The following is a 20,841-nucleotide window of genomic DNA, read 5'->3' as shown; positions in this document are numbered from 1 at the left end:
AGTTTTTGTGGCGGTACTTTTAATATGTTGTGCATTCTTTTGTACATTTTCGCCCTACTTGTACACATTACATATTGTAACAGTTAAGTTGTTAATAGACCTGTTTTCAGTGATGATGCGCGTAAGATGTGCGCAATGCTGCCACCTAGTGTTTACTTTTGGATTGACCCTAACAATGACGCATCCCCGCGGTGTTTTATGGGATTTGAAGTCAGAATGAAGTCAAAACTTCCGGCTTTGACAAGGAAAAACCAAGAAATTTCCACTTCTGACTGACAAGTTCTCTCTCGCCAACACACTTTACCGAAAATACAAGAAGGTGAACACAAACAAAGTAAGTGCGTATTTAATCAACTCATGTAAGAGAATATCTATAAGATAATTTTAATGACGAACCGGTGAAGGGTTTTTTTCCCCTCATGGAACAGTCGCTACTGTTTTCAGGTATGTTCTGCTTTCCATGGAACGTCAGGGAATACGATTTAAAGGCAAATGTCTGACGTAAATATAGGAAGATTTGGCTTTTATTTTCTTCTTTTTTAAATCCTTAATACAAATGTAACATTTAAACGAGTAAGTGTTTTAAGGACTCAGACTAGATGCCTCCTCATATTTTCCATGTGCTGACTAAATGGCTTCGTGCTCCTATAACAAGTTATACTAGCAGGAATAATTCTGTTTTTATTTTTGCTTTAAGTCATGGTAGGTTTTCCCCCCAACTAATTTCAGAAATATCTTCAACTGGGAACAATAGATGTATTTTTATACAATTACGATTTAGACGTGAACACTTTATAAATGTGTCGGACTTTTGCTGTAAACTTGTGTTTGCTGAAGTCTGAACATATATCATCATAAAAAAAAGGGGAAAACGCAGCCCTTCATTTCCATGCATGTGGATGGATCCTGAACAGTATCTTCTGTCCGTGCACATGACCACTTAAATCTAATCACTCTTGAACAACAAGGCTTTAGAATAGCACAAATTCATAAACTGAATGGGAGCCTGTTGTTAAGTTAAATTCTAGGGTGTTAGTAAGTCCTAAGGAATCAATATTTTCACGCTCAGCCTGTACAATAAAATAACATCAGTTTTTACGAGCGTGATAAGAAACCGTCCTGACACACATGTCTGTGCCTCTTTCCTTGTTTACGCTTGTGTCCTCAGATGTCTTTGATGGAGCGTGGGAGCGGCGTTCGGCCAGTTACGGCAGTGGCGTGGACCTCCAACAGCAGCACCTGCCCTAAAGATTTCATCATGGTAAGAACAAAGTGAATGGATTGAAACACTTTTCCGTGAAGAATAAACCCGACTGTGAGTACCAGCAACCCCTGAGACTCATTTCCCTCGGCGGCAGCGTGGAGCGGTATTTAAGGAGCAAAAACAGTCTCGCCCTGTTGGGAACATTACACACGCCTGTTGTTGAAGGAGCAGGAAACCTCACTGAGGGCCTGTGAGGAGATGATGTAAACCTCTTCCAGAAATTTGGATAGAAAATCACTGTGTGCCGCTACTGGTGACATCTAGACAAAATGACCGTCGTCTAATTTAAAATGCGGTCATCGTGACCACATTTTAAAGTAGACAACAGTCCTTTTTCTTCCAAAGGGTCAGGTTTATTTTCCTGCCTCTGTAAACTGTGGCGTAGTACAAGCGTTGCCATTGATGGCTCCAGTTTATAGCGCGTTTTGAGTAAAGACTGAAATATATTGAGCTTTGAAACCGTACTTTCTGTCCAGGGGACCTCGTATAACTGTGATTCCTTAAACGTCAGGCATCAAGCCATAGTCTCTCTGTCCTTCAGATCAACGTCACGGAAGACGGAGCAGCGGCAAACTTCACGCGCAGCTTTGGGATGAAATCCGGATACTACCTTTGTTTCAGTAAGGTAAGAGAGGGAGAGACGGCTCGCGTTCGCCAGCAACCCTGCGCGTGTTTACGGTCTTCCCTGAGTGGAATCTCTCTCTTCTTCTCTTCCTCTGCAGGATTTAGCTTGCGGGATGGTAGTCGCAGATATTCAGCTTATTTCTGATAAGGAATCTATTCCTCATGGTTACTGCTACATAGCAGAGCACCTTGAACCAAGTGAGCACACACACTCACACACACACACACACACAACATATCTCAAGTCAACTTTGTTCTGGTAGTATTAACATAACATTAGAGCCTCGCAGTCGGATAGGTGGTAACTTTTCTGTGCGTTTGTGTGTTCAGAGGCCACCGTCTCGAAGAAGAAGCGGTTGTGTGCGCGGCTCCTCCCAGTGGGCAGTGTGGACACAGCTGTGCTGGATATCAAACTGACAGCCAAAAGCAAAATGATGTTGCATCACCACACATATGTGGGGTTAGTAGCGCTTGCATAAACACACGTTCTGTTCTGTTCAACTCTCAATAGGTGGGTGTGTTTTTGTCCATAGAGACATCCATGGCTATGTGCTGTGGTGCAGAAAGGGCTACTTTTCCAGCCCTTTTCCTCAGGCAAAGCCCCGCAGCGTGAGCTTGGACTTCGGCAGACTGAGCCTGGACCAGCCGTCTGCCCCTCAGCCCCTCAGACCCAGGTACCTCATGAATAAAGACGTGGTCATTAACTAAGATGGAAGGTTCTGTCTTCCACCCAACACGTGCGGCGTAGGTCAAGATTGGGGTTCATTTGGGTTGTTTTCTCCTCAGCAACCCTCCACCTCCTCCACTGCCCGCTAATAAACTCAGTCAGAGAAGACACACCCTCAAGAATAAGGACAACGGTGACAAACCTGCTGATGGCAGCATCCCCGGGATTAACGGTGGGTCAGCTATTTCTGTCTCTTCCTGGCAGCGTGTGTCAGTGACACAATCATCATTCGCTCACCTTTCTGCAGCTCTGGATGGAGTTCCTTTCAGCCTCCACCCCAAGTTTGACATGAGAGTAAACGTGACGGTAGGTCACACTCGCGCTGTCACCGCTTGGCTGCCGTTTGGTTCCCTCCTCATAATTCCTCCGTTTCCCTCTCAGGCTCTGAATAATCCATTAAAAGACATTCACATTAAGTCTCTCCAAGACATTGAAAATGAGGTAAAGTATCAGTCACTCTCTGTTTCAGTGTTACGAGTTGTGAGTCCTTACTAAATATAAGTGCACCTTTTTCCCCCCTCTTTTTTTAGTATAATTACACTTTTGTTGTGGAGGAATCTGCTGCTAAGAGGCTCAAACCGACTGTGTCAGCCGGAGGGGCTCCAGCGACTCAGTGATGGCTGATTATTCGCTCTTTTTCGGGCAGGACGGTTGAAGAATGTCTGTCTCCATTTTTTATAATTTGCCAAAGACCTTGTTGGTGGGACTGTCATTATATGATCATGACCTGAGTTTATGTTGTCTATTTTTACACAAAGTCAGTCTTTGAAGATGTCGGAATGTCGCCAGATATCCTGAAAATGTCTTTCTTTGTTACTTTGTTACCCAAAATGTTGCATTAACAGGGGTTATATAGTTATTGACAGGGTGATGACACTAGAATCCGTCACAGGGTTGTGTTATTTGGGGGAGTTTCAATAATCGAGGTGTCGCCGTATGTGTCCGGCATTGTTTAATTTATAAAATTACTTTTTATTGCTGCAGTGATCCGTAGAGTGAAGTTTCATTTCATTGAAATAACTAATAAACACTTTTTCCTCTTATATTTTTTAATGTGAATGTAGTTTTAAATGCCGCTGCGCGATTTGCAATCTGAACAATTTGAAATGTATTAGGACAAAGTTGCGCAGGATTTCTAGTCTTTATCATTTCATTACATTTTCCCTTCAACAGTTCAGAAGAGTTTAGATGATTGAAATTGATTTAGTGAATAATGAAAAACTGTGATCAATGTGTAGATGTTGGACAGCCCAAGGATGATGATTCCCCCATGAAAGGTCATCGTAGTGACGTGAAAAGATGATGATGTGATGATTTTTCTCATTAAAACGGCAGAAATTAGAAATGAAAAGAGGTTTCACTCAAGAGAAGAGTGTTTGGTGTAAAGAGAAATCTAAGTCGGGGGACATTTGATAACCCTGCCCATTATTTATTCTTATTATACTCGAGTTTAAACGTTTCCATCCCGAGCTGACAGATGCTGTGCGGAGGCCGTGTTTGCCTCACCGGGGAGTCCGGGACTCGAACCTGTTTGTTCTGCTCGCCGGAAACCGGGTTATGATTCCAACCAGCTGTTTCCCGCCTCGCGCTGATCAGCTGCGCACACACACACATACTCGCCTTCATATCTTCGTGAGGACACGGTGACGTCATGCATGCCTGGCTCCCGACCTAAACCGTAAACAAAACAACTAAACGTCTGAACCAAAGTCCCGTTAACCGTCTTCTGCGACCGCCTATTGAACCGAGGTTTTAAAAACCTGCGAAATTGTCCGTATTGTCCGAGAGGGGTCCTCGCTAGTGGCTAAAACAAAAACACGGAGGAGGCGGGGCAGCGCTCACACACGTAGTAGGCGGGGGGGAAGAACACACACACACACACACGCACACTGGAGGGAACTCCATCAGCTGTGTGAAGGAACATAGACCCAACTTACTTTTTTTAAAAATCCCTGTTTTTGAGATTACCGGAATATTTCCCCGCTGTGTTTTAGATGTGCGCCGCCGAGGACATCGCGTGCTCCCTCCGTTAAAGCGTGCAGCGTTTTTTTTTTCCCGATCAAAGGCGCCGGTGGAGGAAGAAGAAAAAGCCAACACGGACCCGAGAAGGTGGCTCCGAAAGCATGGAATATTTCATGATGCCGACGGAGAAGCTCTCGTCCTTGCAGCAGTTCAAGAAGACGGAGAAGGACGTTATCGGGGGACTCTGCAGGTAGGCGATAAGGAATCGGCGATTATTGTTATTTTCGACCCCGCGTGTGGCCGCCGTGTGTGTGTACGCGTGTGTGCGTGATGCAGACGGACTCGACCTAGCGCGCTAGCCGCTAGCCTCGCTGCGACGTCTTGGCTGCGGGCGCATGGATGTTAAAACTAGCACCCCCTCGGCCAGCTGCTGCTGCCGGTGGTTCTGGGGGAGGGGGTCGGGCTAATTTTCATCTCCACTCCGCTAATCGACCGGGCGACGTGTTTGTAGCCGTAGCCCAGGAATATGTAAAGCAGCGAGGTGAAATCGATACATTTGCGTCCAGTTGTACGCCAACCACGTGGTAGAAACCTTCCCCCCCGCCTAGCTGGTGTAAAATAGTTCCCGTGTTTGTGAAGGCGGATTGTGACACACGTCACTTTTTCCACCACCTGCTTGTTACTGTCGTTAATTTGTAGATTTATCAGACACAATAGCTCGCGGGTGAAGCGGCGGCTGTGGCTTATACGCGCACTTAGAGCAGGCACGCTTGTGTCCCGTGCTAAAGCTAGCTTAGCTGGCGCGTTGCCTTCAACGTCACATTCCAGCCTCTGTCCCGTTTTTGTGTTGGTTGTTGTCGTTTTACTCGTGTGCCGCCGTGTTGGGCTTAAACGACGTCGTTTGGGACGTGGAGCGGCGGCCAGAACTCCGCTGCGTGTCAGAACTGGTGCTAGCTTTGCGATCCATGAAGAAAGCATTGTTCTCCATGTTGTCGGGGGGGGGGGGGGTGTGTCCTCCACCAGCGGCGTCACATTTCACTGCTGCTTCCGCGCAGACTGCCCCTCTGGCGCCCCCTGGAGGTCGCGCCGGGGTACTGCAGCTGGTTTCAACGATTACTGTTGCACCGACGGTTGTTTTTTGCATTTACACCAAGTTTGTTTTTTTTAATTTACTGGAATAAAATCCCATCATAATAAATGGAGCACGTGTAGTTTCTGCCCACTTCTAAACGGATCCGGTTCTCCAGATGTCGGAAAACATATTCGTTTGGCGCAAGCCTGACCAACTGTTGCACCAGATTAACTGTGGTCACTCGTGCAGCACCTGTTGAAACAAACAGTGGTTGCTGTAAGAACTGTCTAGTTACTCTGCTAAATCATATGCAATAAACAGAGCTGATCTTGGCATGTGCAGAATCCAGCAAAATCAGAGCACGGAAACGGTCAGTTTTGGTCCTGTCCATCGGTGCAAGTGCGTTTATTTCATATAGGGGTCTTGCAGTATAGATTATTGCAGTATAGATGCAGACATGCGTTTGAGGTTGGCGACACAAAGCAACGGGCACAAATTTACCCCCGAGTATGTATGACCTTGTTTTGCGACCATAACATTCAGTCTTGCATCTTAAGCGGCACCAAGTTCAAGCAAACTCCCTGACCTCCAGGGAGTTTGACTGAGGAATGTGGACAGGACATGACTGCTACCGGGTTGCTAGTTAAAGGTCCAAGAAAAAAAACTGTAAGCAGGAAAGAGGATTATTAGGGAAAAGATTAGAAGACTTGATTTTGACATGTGGTGTTAGCTGTGTTAGCTAGCCTGAGTTAGCTAATGACTCTCTCCTTCAACTCCTCCAGCCTGGCCAACATCCCCCTCAGTCCAGAGACAGCCCAGGACCAAGAGAGACGGATCCGCCGGGAGATCGCAAACAGCAACGAGCGTCGGCGCATGCAGAGCATCAACGCAGGCTTCCAGTCCCTCAAAACACTACTGCCCCACACAGATGGAGAAAAACTCAGCAAGGTGCCGAACCCCCACCGACAGACAAGATGCACCGTTGAGCTCGTGCTGTCCCGGTAAAATCATTCAATTCTTCATCACTATTTGTGTTGGACTTGCAGGCAGCCATTTTGCAGCAGACTGCAGAGTACATCTTTACCTTGGAGCAGGAGAAGACTCAGCTCCTAGCACAGAACAACCAGCTGAAACGCTTCATCCAGGTCTGCGAGGCCTTCTTTTATTAATGTCATTCATTCCATAAACCACTCGAGACTTTATATAAATATGCTGTCATAAAACTCCCAACGGGGCGTCGGTTTAGCAAAAATCAAGGGTATTTGTGTGTTTTCTTCAGGAGTTTAGCGGCTCATCGCCTAAGAGGAGGCGAGCGGAGGAGAAGGACGAAGGCATCGGTTCTCCGGACACGATGGAGGAGGAGAAGATGGAGGAGCTGCGGAGGGAAATCCTGGAGCTGCGGCAGCAACTGGACAAGGAGCGCTCGGCGCGCATGCAGGTGGAGGACCAGGTGAAAGAGCCGCTTCGTCCCCGGAGCCAACGTTGGCCGTTTTAAACCGGGTTGTCGCCTCAGGCCACAAACGCTCTTTGTCTGGGGGGTCAATGAGGAACAATCTCAGTCACGGGGGGGGGTGTGTCAACAGGTGTGCCATTATGTCTGATAAACTCACTTCCTGGATCGACCTGAATCGCAGGTGACGACAAACAGAAACTTAAACAGGTTGTGAAACAGGAGAGCAAACAGAGATGCGAGTTGTGGTATTTTACTTCCACATCTCTGGCAGGAACCAAACAGAATCTGGACTTTTTTTCCCCCCCTTCTCCACTCAAACAAAGGCCATTAAACGATTTGAAGCGAAACTCCGCTGGATCCTGTTTGTGCTCTTAAAGTAAACACGTGCGTGTGTCCGTGCACAGGTGCGCTCACTGGACACCCAGCTGCACCCAGACCGTCTAAAGGTGATCACCCAGCAGGTGGAGGAGGAGCAGGCGATGCTCCAAAGCCAGACGTTGCTACGGCTGCAGCAGGTCCACGCCGCCGACAGGCAGACGCACAGTCCGCAGGTCGGAGCCGCCGCCGGCCTTTAACATCCGCACGCCAGATCGCAGCACGATTAACTCGGCATCTGTTTCTGTCCACAGGTGCCGGCTCCCCCAGCCCCCACCCACCACCCCACCGTCATTGTTCCCGCGCCCGCACTTACCCAGCACTCCCACCACGTTACCGTGGTGACCATGAGCCCTTCCGTTTACACCAGCACCATGTCCACGTCCAGACAGAACCTGGACACTATTGTGCAGGTAAAAGCACCTAAACTCTTCCGACTTTGCAGGGAATTGAGCAAAAAATTCCGTATCGGCGGGGTGGAATTGAAGCGGCGTTTGGCGCCCTCTAGTGGCGCCTTAGTGAGCGGACAGGAAAGATGTTAAATTTTCAGAGCAGGTTTGCAGGATTTATTATCATTGAGGTGTTCTGAAAACCTCACCATGCCTCCGCTGTGTTGAAAGTAGTCCCCAAAATCCACCCCCTGATTTCCCTTCTGCATTCTGCCCCACATCCTGCTGGGTTTAACAGGGCAGCGTTGGTGTAGCCCTCTGGGTCCTGTAGTCCGAACCCTCTTTGCAACAGGCATCCCCCAGGACAGAGAATAATGTAGTAATAGTGCTTTTCTCATTTGGTCTGTGGGTGTGTGAGATACAAGAGGAAGGCGTGTTTCCGCCCTGACTGAATCCCCCGGGGTGTTCTGCCGACTCGGCGGACCACATATTTGTGTTTCTCTTGCATTGTGATTGAGGATTTCACCTTTTGATGATTCAGTATTTTCAGCAATGTGAGTTTTAAATATATCCCGTCGTTCACGGTGTAATTTCAGGCTATCCAGCACATCGAGCGCACTCAGGAGAGGAGAGCGAGCGCCGAGGAGGAGCAGAGACGGGCGGTCATCGTGAGCCCCGCCCACGTTGCCTCGGACACGGACACTGACACCGAGGGGGAGGACGGCGCGATGAACTGATTGACTCTGGCCCGCGACAAACCCCTGAAGTTCACTGTAAGAGTCTCTCCGGGAGCTCAGCTACTTAACAAAATCCGTGTCCACACTCTTAGTTCAGCCTGCGTCCCTGCGGCGGGGGTCCAGTCAGAGCTGGCCTGCGGCAACTTGAAATTCTGAGGCTCTTCTTCTCGCTCTTTCACGTGTGTTTGTCTGTGCAAGTCGCAGTAGCAGCAGCCCGGCCAGCACTGGCGCCCCCTACCGAATCATTGGTGCCACAACACGATGGCGTCAGTCCAACAAAGGGTTGAATGTAAACACAACAGGAGCTCTTCTGCGTTCAAAAAGTGGCTCTTATGCTGCAGCTCTCGCGTCTTGTGTCCCGGTCGACGACAACAGAAGCAATTCCTGCTCGAAGATATTCGGACCCGGTTGAAAAGCTCATTGGAAATAATGTTTGAAATAATGGCTGATTTACTTGAAAAAGTAGTCGTGTATTTGAGCTAAATAAGCCCTTGAATATAAGCTGAACGATTTGCATTGACCCTCGTGTTCTTGTTATTATCATTTATTTTGCCCTCCCTTCAGGGTTACTGAGTATCAAAGCATGGCATTGAGATTAACACGTAGAAATGATCAGGTTGTGGCAGAGAAACCTGCAGGTGATTCCTTTTTAAAGAGCATATTCCAGGCTACAGAGCCCCTAAAATCAATGTTTTTCTAAAAATGATTCTTCTTCACACACTATTGAGGCTTCCGGGGTCATTTTTCTGAGACTTTTAATTCCCAACGTGGGAGGGGGGGAACGGGAAAACCAAAAGTGACGTAGGGAGAGGGAGGAAAACGGTGGATCTCGATCGGGTTCTGAGGCGGCGCTACGCGTGTGAGGACGCGAGCGCGCCAGGACACGACTACGGTCGTATCACCGGGGTGATGATTATCACAGCTGATGCTGAAGTTCAGAAATATCAGCACAACCCCAAAGGCGCCCTGACGCTGGATAACTAACCACACTGATCCCTGGCAGCGCCAAGTATAAAACTACTCCTCAGCACATGATATTGCCCCTCAAAAGCGTCACTTTTTCCTTTTAAATTTGAGTCTTATTGTCTTCTAAATCCTGACTTATCCCCATATCCACTGATAACCTGCAATATGCTCTTTACGGTGTTGTTTTACTTCTGTCGGGGGGGCTGCTCTGAAAACAGGACGCTATGTTCCAACATTCCGGCCCTCTGAATTAGAACCTTTGGCAGATGTAAATATGGCACCCGATTTCTGAGATTTGCATGCCTCTTTCGCCCAAAGACTTCACTTTCCCCCCGTAAATGGCTCATCGTTCTCTTCCTGCTCTTGGATTCCTGATCTCTGTGACTATGCACTAGAGTTGTTTTTCTATTTATGCAAATCCATCGACACCAGTTAGCTATGCACCGGTCCGAGGTGCGTAACCGTGTATTTATGGAACAAAGAATGTAATCTTTGGTGCTCTTTGTCAACCTGGTGCTCTGCTGACCAGCACGCATGTGAAATGTGACACGCGATTGGCAGGTGGTGGAATTTGGAGCAGGAGGTTTGATCGTCATTACCCGGGTTCACTGGGGGTCGCAGGTCGGGGGGTTCGGGAGCGGCGGCAACATTGAACATAAAGGGAGACCAAGCGTTACTACGACCACCAGATGGCTCCCTGACTCAAATGTGTCCACCTCCTGTTTGGATAGATTTCTTAAGAATTGGACCGGGAATTCCTGCATCCCGCCTCCGTCCTGTCAAACTCTATTTGATGTACTGATTTGATGCTGTAAACATTCCTTTCCTTTTGGTTTTGTCCATCTTTTGATCTCTTAAGTTCTGGTGCCAATTGAGCGCATGTTACTAATTCCTGCTTTCTCTGGTCTGAAGCCAGCTTTTGTTTTGACATTGTTGTGGTTTTCCTCTCTCCCTTTTGTCTCCCTTTTTTTTTTTTTACACGTCTTGTGTTCCGTATGAAAACTGTCTCCACAGACGATTCACTAATCCTCGCAGTTTATGCCAAACTTGGTAAAAGCATTCATGATTTGGTGTTTTGTTCTGCTATTAAACCACCATTGCTTTGATTTTTGCTCAGCTGAAGTCCCAGAATCTGCGTTTTATTGTGTTACAGCACTGCTGTCCTTAGGTGGAGCGTTTGAAAAGAAGCACTTGCTGTTCTGTACTGCCTGAATCATTAACGAAAATGTCCTTTTGCCTTTTTTTCTTTGCCGTGGCTCGTTGTTTATGCTTCTGTCTTCATCTGTATTGTTTTTTACTTTTTTTTTACATATATATTTGTGATTTATTTTTGTCTCCGTCAGTTCAGATCGAAAGAAGCCGTTATATTTTGTCTATAAAAACCTGGGTAAACTGGCCTTTGTAAAGATGGAAAAAAAAATAATAAAATTTGTACTTTTTTATGACATGTCTGCTTCCTGGCTGAATTATGTTGTGTCGTTCCACCAGGGGGCGCCAATGAGAAGCGTTCGATGTTCTCATCGCGCCATCTTACCTGAACAGTCACTATTAAATGATGGAATTTGCTTAAAACTACATCTGAGCTGTCTCACAGTGCTGGAATTCCAACTCAGCCAGTTTATTCCTGCTTCCACGGCTCTACGCCACTCGTGATTGGGGCAGGCAGCTGGTCTGACACACGATGGCTGATCTGGGTGCAGTTGCTGAGCGTCACCCACGTGCCCTTTCACCTTCAGTCCGTGCGCCGGGTATATATAGCTGCTGCGGGTGAGTGGAAGGCCCCTGGCAGCCAAAATGAAGTCTCTGCTGTCTGCGTGCTGCTTCTTCTCTGTGCTGGCTCTGTCCACCGCAGGTAAGCTGGAAGACCGCGATGGTTTGTTCCAAACATTCCAGTTTCATTTGCTTTTTCTCTACTCTCTGATCTGGGGTTTAGGGCTGACATGTTTAGTATTGATCCAGATTAGTATAATACGTAAGGGTGCATATTGGGTAGATGTTGAGCATATGTGGTCATATATTCAGAGACTGGACATTAAAGTGCCATCATGTCTGAAGTAAGATGGAATTACTTGAGGAGGTTTACATCCTAATAGCACCTTGGATAGTTTCCACTGCACTGTGGGGGCCTTGTGAACGCTGAAGTTGTTGTTACCCTTGTCTGTCCTTGCGCTGGTTTAATTCTGTCCTCTGCAGGTCCTCATAGTCAAATGTCAGGTGTCACTCAAAGCCGTGAGAGACTACTCCCCAAAAGGCTTCACTCGTATAAATCTCTCTATCGCTCTCAGACACGAACGCGGCTGCTCGTCTCTGTCCACAGAGCTGCTAATCTGTTCAGTCAGCAGGGTCCTCGTGAGGTGGGGGGGGGATGTCCCGGCTATAAACAGCTGGAAAGCAAATGGAAATCGGATTGAGTGAGAAGAGCATTTGTAGCTCCGGCTCTGCCAGCCAAATGCAGACCCACGTTCACCGCAGTCTTTCACGCAGGTTCTGGTTCATCCAGGTCACAGAAGGTTCGGGGTCTTTAGCTTCACCAGGACGTTTGCACCTCTCATTTGAACTCCACTGCATCAACCACTGTTGTACACAGTGGTTGATGCAGTGCACACAGAGGAATCACATTTCACACAGAGGAATCACATTTCTCTACACCTGCCAGGCCACTAGGGGGCAGTAAACGGATGCCAGCGGGTTTGCAGCTCCCTTATCAACGGTTGTGATTAATCAGTCATGCTTTATGGGTTACATTTGAGGACAGACTGTAGGAAGAGAGCACTGGTGCCATAACGGACATTGTTCCTCATCACTGAGGCACAGCCAGTTGGTGCCGGTCTCAGCAGAACTGCAGCCGGTTTGCAGGCCAGCCTGATGATCCCAGAGAGGAGAAACCAGGAGTGGATTATCCACCCCCATTTTTTACCCTCTGACTCAGCGTGGTGGGACTATTTCCATCTCAAAAGGGAATCATGCAGCAGTTGTCTCATTCCGTCCCCATGACCTCTGCCGAGGCCATAATGTGCATTTTAGTGAGCTGTTTTGGCTGTAAAGTTCTGCTAATATTGGAGCTTCTTGCTCCTCTCAGTTGGCAAAAGTTCCAGAGCAGAAGAGACGACTTTCTTTTTCCACTATCCTGCGGTGAGGCTGTAACGTAGCCCACCATAACTTCTCGTTTCGACATTTGTAGACAAAAAAGATTCTAAAAACCCATAAAAAGTCAGCCTCGATTGCAGACCCCTTCAGGAACCAGTTAAGCTGGCCTCACCATTTCACCTGGCACATGCAGGGTGTGAAGGACATTTTACAAATTACGCTTTTACAAATTTGAGTGGAGCTTAAAAATAAGAACGCTTCCATTCAGGTGCCAGAGGTGACAAACTGCATCATGAGAACAAAATCGTTTGGCCTGTTATTCAGGATGTATGAAGAGGAGGATGAAAACATCCTGGCTTACAGTGCCGAAATAGGGAAAGTGCACGAGGTACTGCTGCAGAACTTTGGGGTAGAAATATTATAGCAGGCAAGTAGTGTGTATGGGGGTTTTATTTGGGTTTTTTTTTTCTTACATTTGTCAAGGAAATGGCCTCAAATGAAGAGTTGTAAGTGAGAGAAAGCTACAATTCTCAGGAATCTTAAACTATTTCACCTCATTTTACATTTCACATGCCATTTTCATCAGAATTATGGGATTTTTAGTCAGAGTTCAACGTTACCTGAAACCCGCGATCTCGGGCCTCTGTCTCCCCCTTGTGGCGGTTTCTGGACACCGTCGCGGTAAATGTCGCTGGTCTGAAGTAGGCGGATCATCCCGAGCTGCTTGCAAGGCCCCAGTTTTGAACCATCACCCTCACTTTTGTTGTCGTCACCCAGGTTTTTCCACAGCTGCCTGGATGCACTAGAAACGACCACAATTGGGCTCCAATGTTGGCTGGTCAGGATACAACTGTAGCTGTTTAAGAATGATCATTAAATTGTGGTGTTTGTTCTATTTCTCCGCAGCATTAGCATATTCTCCTCGGTGTGGCAGCGGTCCATGGGCCCCACCAGCACGTAAAGCCAGTGACAGCTGCCTACAGATATTAATCTTTCTCCTACATGCTGACCCCAGCTTGTAACATGACCTGCGGACATGCCTTTAGCCATCTGATCGCCTCCCCAGCACCATTGTGCATTCCGAACTCTTAAAGCCTCACAGGCGGTTATATTTACATGGAGGTCACGGCTTTGTCCTCACCATCTTTAATGAAGAGTATCTAATATAACGGACATATGTTGCGTAATACAGAGGAAGTCCCAAGGTTCAGCTGATTCTCTTGAATCCATATTGAAATTCCAGAAGCTGTTGGGGAAAAAAATGGCTCCACCATCGTTGTGCCTTCTCTAATTGATGGAGTTCTCAGTAAATCCAACTGTCCGTGTGTGTTTTCTTCGCTCAGACGTCCTCACAGGGTCCAGCACCGACGAGGAGCCCCTGCTGCATCTGCAGCTCCAGCAGCCAGAAGAGAAGCTGTTCTCCTGTGGATGCGACGGCGCCGAGGGCCACGGCAGCCAGAGCTCCTCCAACGACACACCGGGCCCAGAGAGGAGCGCGTGCCAGCCCTGCAGCCCAGGAAATGAGGGGGGGGATACGGGCCGTCTGGAGGAGGACAGCAGGGGGGAAGAGCTGAAGAAGGAGGGAGAGGAAGAAGAGGCTGGAGAGGAGGAACCTGCTGCTGAAGGTGCTCGAGAAGAACCAGAGGAAGATGGTGTCATCTCAGTTCAAGAGTCCGAACCAGAGCCAGAGGAGACCCAAGAAGCAGAGGAGACCGAAGAACCAGAGCTCCAACCAGAGCCAGAAGTGACACAAGAACCAGAACCAGAGGAGACCGAAGAAGCAGAGCTCCAACCAGAGCCAGAAGTGACACAAGAACCAGAGGAGACCGAAGAACCAGAGCTCCAACCAGAGCCAGAAGTGACACAAGAACCAGAGGAGACCGAAGAAGCAGAGCTCCAACCAGAGCCAGAAGTGACACAAGAACCAGAGAAGACCGAAGAAGCAGAGCTCCAACCAGAGCCAGAAGTGACACAAGAACCAGAACCAGAGGAGACCGAAGAAGCAGAGCTCCAACCAGAGCCAGAAGTGACACAAGAACCAGAGCCAGAGGAGACCGAAGAAGCAGAGCTCCAACCAGAGCCAGAAGTGACACAAGAACCAGAACCAGAGGAGATCCAAGAACCAGACCTCCAACCAGAGCTAGAAGTGACACAAGAACCAGAACCAGAGCTTCAAGCAGAGCCAGAGAAGATAATAGAACCAGAAGCAGGGGAGACACAAGAACCAGAGCCCGAAACGGAACCAGAGGTGTCTGTGGATGATGTTAAAGTGGAGGAACCCAAACAGTCGCCCCCCAGAGGTAGAGTAAAAAACTCACCTTCTTGTTTTTCAGTGGGTCCGTTCACCTCCAGAGATGTGAGATTGAGGAGGGGAGGAGCCAGAAGAGGTTCTGACTGGGTCCACTTTCCATTTTATGAAAGGTTAACAGGTGAACATGTCAAAGAAAACTCAGAGTACTGAGGAGAGATCCAGCTAAACTGTATTGATCCCATTTCATTACCTCATATTACACTGTTTACCGGAACCATCAGGTAACTAGAAATGGGCTCATGCACATCCCATAGGAGCGGATTCATGCCCATATTACGTGGATTCACCTCTGAATGGACACTTTCATTTGGAATTAGGTTCAACCTGCAGAAAAAGCCCAACTATGGCAAGCAGACGACCAGAATAGACCGATGGATAATCCAACCTTCGACCACTCGACGTCTTTAATTTAGGATCGTTTGTATGTGAAAGAACGGACATTTTTCATGTTGTGCTGCCACCTATTGGCCAAAATAGTGGAGAGAGCCATCAGGTTGAAGCTAAGGTTCATCATGTTAATCATATGGCTGTTTAAAATGAAACTGCGTGTCAAATGCATCCAAACGTGGACAAATAGCAGCATTTCAAATCCATTTCGACTGTTTTCTCTCTATAACGGCACATTTTAGCATAGAGAACTGACGGGACGCAGCGTTTGTGTGGCTGAAGTGGCACATTAGCTTATACGAGGATGGCGGATCTTAAGAGATGTTTAAACGTTTGACTCTGCCTATCAGAAGCCGCCGGCCCGGTGCGCAGGGACCGCTCCCACATCGAGGACACGCTGCGGCTGTCTGCAGCTGAGCCTTCAGCGGAGTTCACAGGTGAGGAAGCAGCGCCGGCGAACACGCTTGAGACACGACTGATGAGCATCTCTGCATCTCTGCATCTCTTCGTCTGTTCCTTCACACGCAAAGAAAAAAAAAGCCTGCGGATTGTTTACAACCGCGCTGTCAACGGGAAAGAAAAGCAGCTGTGTTTGCGTGTGACTGAAAGGAAGTTTTGGAGCTGGAATTATTCAGCAAATTGCTTCATGATGTGAAGGTCCTGAGGCTGTGTGTGTGTGTGTGTGTGCGTGTGTGTGTGTGTTGAACTAGGAGATGGACCTAGCGCACAACGCTCCTCATCCTAAAAGCACCTCTGTTCTCTTGAGTAAAACGGATGTTTACAGAGCAGATCTGCTCTCTTGATCACCTCGGTCGGGTTAAAAATAAACCCCGCGAGGCCGTTTGCCATTTAAATAAAGATTGAATTGAATTTACCCCGAAGCCGCCGTCCTAAAGTGTGCCATCGTAACTGTGCCTCTGCCTCTCTGTCCAGCTGCCATAAAGAAGCTTTTGAACATCTACCACACAGCCATCAGGCCAGTGGAGCAGGCCTTCAAGTACAACGAGCTCAGGCAGCATGAAGTCACAGGTAAAACAGCCCAAATGTGCTCACACAAGAACCAAACCTGTGTGACGCCTTCACGTTAAAGTGTGTTCTGATTATTAGTATTTAAGCTTTTTCTGTGTGCTGAAGTTAGCCTCTCTCTCTCTTTTCTACACGCACATACACACATCATAGAGCAAAGAGTGCGCTGGGGGAAAAAATAGTTGCACAAACAGTAAACAAGGTCTTAATTAAGAAAAAGGAATAAGAGCCAGAAGCGGAGAATCTTCAAACCAGGCGGTCAGAGAAGCACAAGAAAGACTCTGTCTGTTAAAGATTAAAGGATAATCGTGGGACAGACCTCCCACAAATTTGTTCCAGGGAGCTTTTAGCCTGGAAGAATGATTTACGCTGACCACTAAAGTGGGAAGACCTGAAGACCTGCAGACCTGGGTCTGGTGTCCCCGGACACCTAGTGGCGAGGAGTGGAAGTGCACCGAGTTGTTCGCTTTAAAGACGTTGTCGTACTGCTCAGTGTGTTTGGAACCCAGCAACTACAATCTATTTTAAGAGATTTTGACTATCTTTCCCAACTTGTGCAGATGGGGAAATCACCTCCAAGCCCATGGTTTTGTTTTTGGGACCGTGGAGTGTTGGTAAATCCTCCATGATTAACTACCTGCTGGGACTGGATGGAACCTCACAGCAACTTTACACAGGTAAAAACCTGTTCTGCTTACAAGCGCACACAACATCCTGTTCTAATACCAAAGTGCGTGTGGTTCTTTGGCATTATTAGCACGTTATAGTATTACTATTGGATTAAACAGGCGCTGAGCCCACCACCTCTGAGTACACGGTCATAATGCACGGCGAGAAGTCCCGGTCCGTAGAAGGCATCGTGATGGCCTCGGACAGTTCCCGGTCCTTTTCACCCCTGGAGAGGTTTGGTCAAGGTTTCCTGGAGCGACTGGTGGGCATCGAGATGCCCCACAAGCTGCTGGAGAGGGTGACTTTTGTCGACACGCCGGGCATCATTGAGAACCGCAAGCAGCAGGAGAGAGGTGACGAACTGTCTGGCGCGTGTGTCCTGGTGTAGCTGGGGATTAACTGCAGAACCTCGCCCCCAGGTTACCCCTACAGCGAGGTGTGCCAGTGGTTCATTGACCGGGCCGACATGATCTTCCTGGTTTTCGACCCCACTAAGCTGGACGTGGGCGGCGAGCTGGAGATGCTCTTCAGGCAGATGAAGGGACGCGAGTCCCAGATTCGCCTCATTCTGAACAAGGCGGACAGTCTTTCCACTCAGGACCTGATGAGGGTCTACGGGGCCCTCTTCTGGAGCATGGCGCCCCTGATCAATGCCACAGAACCTCCCCGGGTGTACGTCAGCTCCTTCTGGCCGCAGGACTATGCCTCAGGCACCAGCCGAGAGCTCTTCGTGAAGGAAGAGATGTCGCTGATGGAGGACCTCAACCAGGTATGAGACACACACACACACACACAGATTTACCTCTGTAAGCGGCATTTTATGGGGGAAACTGATGAAGTCAAGTCTTCCTCTTCCCTCCAGGTGATTGAGAATCAAATAGAAAACAAGATTGCTTTCATAAGACAGCACGGCATTCGGGTGCGCATCCACGCCCTGCTGGTGGACCGCTACCTTCAGACCTACCAGGAGAAGCTCGGCTGGTTCGGCGATCCGCACGAGGTGCTCAAAGACATCGTCGGGGACCCGGACAAGTACTACATCTTCAAATCCATCCTGGCCAAAACCAACGTCAGCAAGTTCGACCTGCCTGACAAGGAGGCCTACCAGGACTTCTTCGGCATCAACCCTATTTCAGGATTCAAGCAGCTCTCCCACCACTGCAGCTGGACAGGAGGCTGTTTGCTAGACAAGATCGAAAGAGCGGTCTCACACGAGCTCCCAGCTCTGCTGAGCAGTGTCAGCGGGGCCACAGACACACCGGCCCCGGCGAAGGCGAAGGCCGCGCCCGTGAACCCGCCGCCACAGCCCGGGACATGTGAGGGTCCTGGTTGTGAGGAGAAACCCAAAAATCGATGGAGGCGGCAGTGAGATGGTGCAGAGGGGACCGGAGGTAAAAGCAGCCCCCGCAGCTGCATTCTTACTATTTGGAGACTCAAAATGGACAAAGAAATATTGACCAACACAAAGTTGCTCCAAAATGATTTTCTTCTCATTGGTTAAGAGCTTTCCTGAAACATCCCGTTCTGCTTGATGACCCCGCGATGCCTCAGTCAAAGAGCCAAAATAATTGGAATATTTGCACGAAAAAAAACATATCGACGCATCCTGGGAAACATATCTGCTGTGCTGTGTTCTTCCCCTTCCAGAAAGGTGTTAATTATAATAATTATAATAATTATATAATTATTATAATTCTGGCACAGGTTAGCGATGGGATGACAGTAGTAAAGAAGAGTGTAAAGTTGTTATTTAGCAGCGATTCAGTGCTGTACAGTTACCGTGTTGCCTGTCGGTAGGTCAGACCTGAAAGAGTCACACGTGGGCATTTCCTTTATTTATTGTTTCTTTGTTTGTTTCACCCTTTCCTTTAGTCTGTCAGCGATTGTGTTTTTGAGAGGTTTCTTTTGAGTAAACAACACATCCACATTATTGAGTCCATTGGTAGTCTTTTTTTAAACTAACAAATAAAATAAAACTAGGAAAAGTGGAAATAGAGAATAAACTGTATCTACCAATATCAAGATGGTAATTTCTCCACATTTTATAGTAATTTATATATATATAAGGTTTGATGATGAAAGCCCGTGGCGGTGGTAAGAATTAAAGCTTTTAAATATCTTTTTACTCAAACTAACCACCAGGTGGCGCCTTTATTCAAGATCAGTGCACCCAAATTCTGTATTAAACTATATCTATTTCGTTTCATTTGCATGCAGTTATTTATCTGTGTGTGTATACAGACCTTGATTTTCCTACAAGAAAACCAACCAAAATTATTCCACACCATTCATTAAGAAATTGCCATTGAAAGTTGAACCCAGAATCTTCTTTTATAACTAATCATAAAATTATTCTCCCGTTCTCTTAGTTTTAGTTCCGGGTTACGTGTGAATGACTCAAAGTCCACAATTCATATTTGAGGTTTTCACAACATGTGTAGAAATCTAACCACCAATGTTTGCACACATGCTTCTCCAGCTATAAATCAAAGCTCAGCATTTTATATGTAAATTAAGGGTTTGCTGTTTTTTTCTTAATCAAATTAACTGTATTTCTCCCGGAGTGGAGAGTACAGTTTGATAGAGCACTTTTCGTTAGAATAGAGTAGAATAAGCAACAAATGACAGCAGAAAACTGTAATCGCAACAGAAGAATTGTAACTCGTGTCTTCCAGGGGTTCTGTTGTGGTCGCTGGTTAGAGAAGGTGGTGATAAGGGTGCAATGACACCTGGAGGTTTGACCCGTGGAGGTGAGGAGGGGCCTGACAGCAGAGACGGGATTACGGTGGGGAGGATGAAGAGCAGCGGTGAGAGGAGGAAGCCCTGAGGAGAGCCAGAGGAGGCGTGAGCCTTCATCACCATGGAGGTGAGAGCCAGGTCTGAAGTCACTGAGTACTTTGGTACTTCTCTTCTTGCTGTTGGACTTGCATCACCTAAATTTAGAGCAGCTCTGAGCTGAGACACTATTGTTCCAGACTGGCAGAGGTGGTCACGTGGCACACAGCACACTCGTGTGGGCGAATCAAAGCCTCCAACTGTAAATATGCATTTGACCTCATGTCATGTACGGCGTGTTTGTTGACACACAGTGCTAAGTTATTTTATGACACAGTGCTAACACACACACTTATCAGTGCAGGTTTATCACCAGATATGCCTCTCCTGTTTCTGTGCACACACACACAACCACATGCACACACAATATGAATCAGCAGATTTGCTCTTATTCACCGACATAAAGTGCACTAAAACAATATAAAATTATAAATTTCACTATTACATCCGAAGTCTACTGAGATAACAAACGTATTAGATTATTACGTCAAACTTTAGGCCTAATGTAAAACCTCTGTATCCAATAGAGGCCCCCCAGAAATCACAGAGGTGAGTAAAATAATTTACTGCATCACAGAGACATCGTAGGCCTCTGATTATTATAGGCCAATATGTCTACAACGGAAATACACGTCATCCTCTCGTCATCATGTGGCTTTATTCAGTAAGTAAACCGACGAGGAAAAATGACTATTTTGTATGAATGATTTCATACATGATGATCAATGATTTATGAAGTTGATAATCATAAGCATAAAGAAATCTGACAAGATTAACGTTTTTAATGCAGACAGTAATCACAGTAGCTATTGGTAAATGACTATTTACTGTTCTAATCGCTGTTCAAGCATGAAGTACTTGTCAAGTTAAATAGAGACCATAGGAGAACACCGGAAGTTAGAATATACCTTTAAAATAAAGCCAATGCCTAAACGTTTGCTTATGGGAAAAACTGGC

General features: G+C 47.3%; 3 protein-coding genes across 5 annotated transcripts; all 3 read left to right on the top strand.

Moving 5' to 3' along the window:
- The first annotated feature begins 198 nt into the window (after positions 1-198).
- On the top strand, positions 199-3,658 carry mvb12a (multivesicular body subunit 12A). Its single transcript, XM_057036224.1, is given in 11 exon segments — positions 199-252; positions 254-334; positions 1,169-1,261; positions 1,806-1,889; positions 1,987-2,086; positions 2,219-2,348; positions 2,422-2,562; positions 2,675-2,787; positions 2,863-2,921; positions 2,997-3,056; positions 3,146-3,658. Coding segments are annotated over 11 exon segments (1,002 nt in total). The 3' UTR covers positions 3,233-3,658.
- An 818-nt stretch (positions 3,659-4,476) lies between these two features.
- On the top strand, positions 4,477-11,016 carry LOC130527585 (transcription factor AP-4-like). The gene is made up of 7 exons (XM_057036225.1): positions 4,477-4,827; positions 6,432-6,597; positions 6,696-6,794; positions 6,929-7,099; positions 7,507-7,653; positions 7,732-7,890; positions 8,463-11,016. The coding sequence occupies exons 1-7, from the start codon at positions 4,739-4,741 to the stop codon at positions 8,601-8,603; spliced, it is 972 nt and encodes a 323-aa protein (XP_056892205.1). The 5' UTR covers positions 4,477-4,738; the 3' UTR covers positions 8,604-11,016.
- Positions 11,017-11,265: 249 nt separating this feature from the next.
- On the top strand, positions 11,266-19,255 carry LOC130527582 (sarcalumenin-like). 3 transcript variants are annotated; one of them, XM_057036216.1, is made up of 9 exons: positions 11,266-11,421; positions 14,000-14,442; positions 14,785-14,956; positions 15,705-15,791; positions 16,288-16,383; positions 16,941-17,057; positions 17,169-17,402; positions 17,469-17,818; positions 17,912-19,255. In XM_057036216.1, the coding sequence occupies exons 1-9, from the start codon at positions 11,364-11,366 to the stop codon at positions 18,416-18,418; spliced, it is 2,064 nt and encodes a 687-aa protein (XP_056892196.1). In that variant the 5' UTR covers positions 11,266-11,363; the 3' UTR covers positions 18,419-19,255. The 3 variants fall into 3 exon arrangements, with proteins under 3 accessions (XP_056892196.1, XP_056892195.1, XP_056892194.1); XM_057036215.1 differs by having other exon boundaries at positions 14,000-14,956; positions 15,708-15,791; XM_057036214.1 differs by having other exon boundaries at positions 14,000-14,956.
- Positions 19,256-20,841: the final 1,586 nt, after the last annotated feature.

Source organism: Takifugu flavidus, chromosome 6, assembly GCF_003711565.1.
Source record: "Takifugu flavidus isolate HTHZ2018 chromosome 6, ASM371156v2, whole genome shotgun sequence".
In the NCBI taxonomy this organism is placed as follows: Eukaryota; Metazoa; Chordata; class Actinopteri; order Tetraodontiformes; family Tetraodontidae; genus Takifugu; species Takifugu flavidus.
This window is presented reverse-complemented; position numbering and strand designations above follow the sequence as displayed.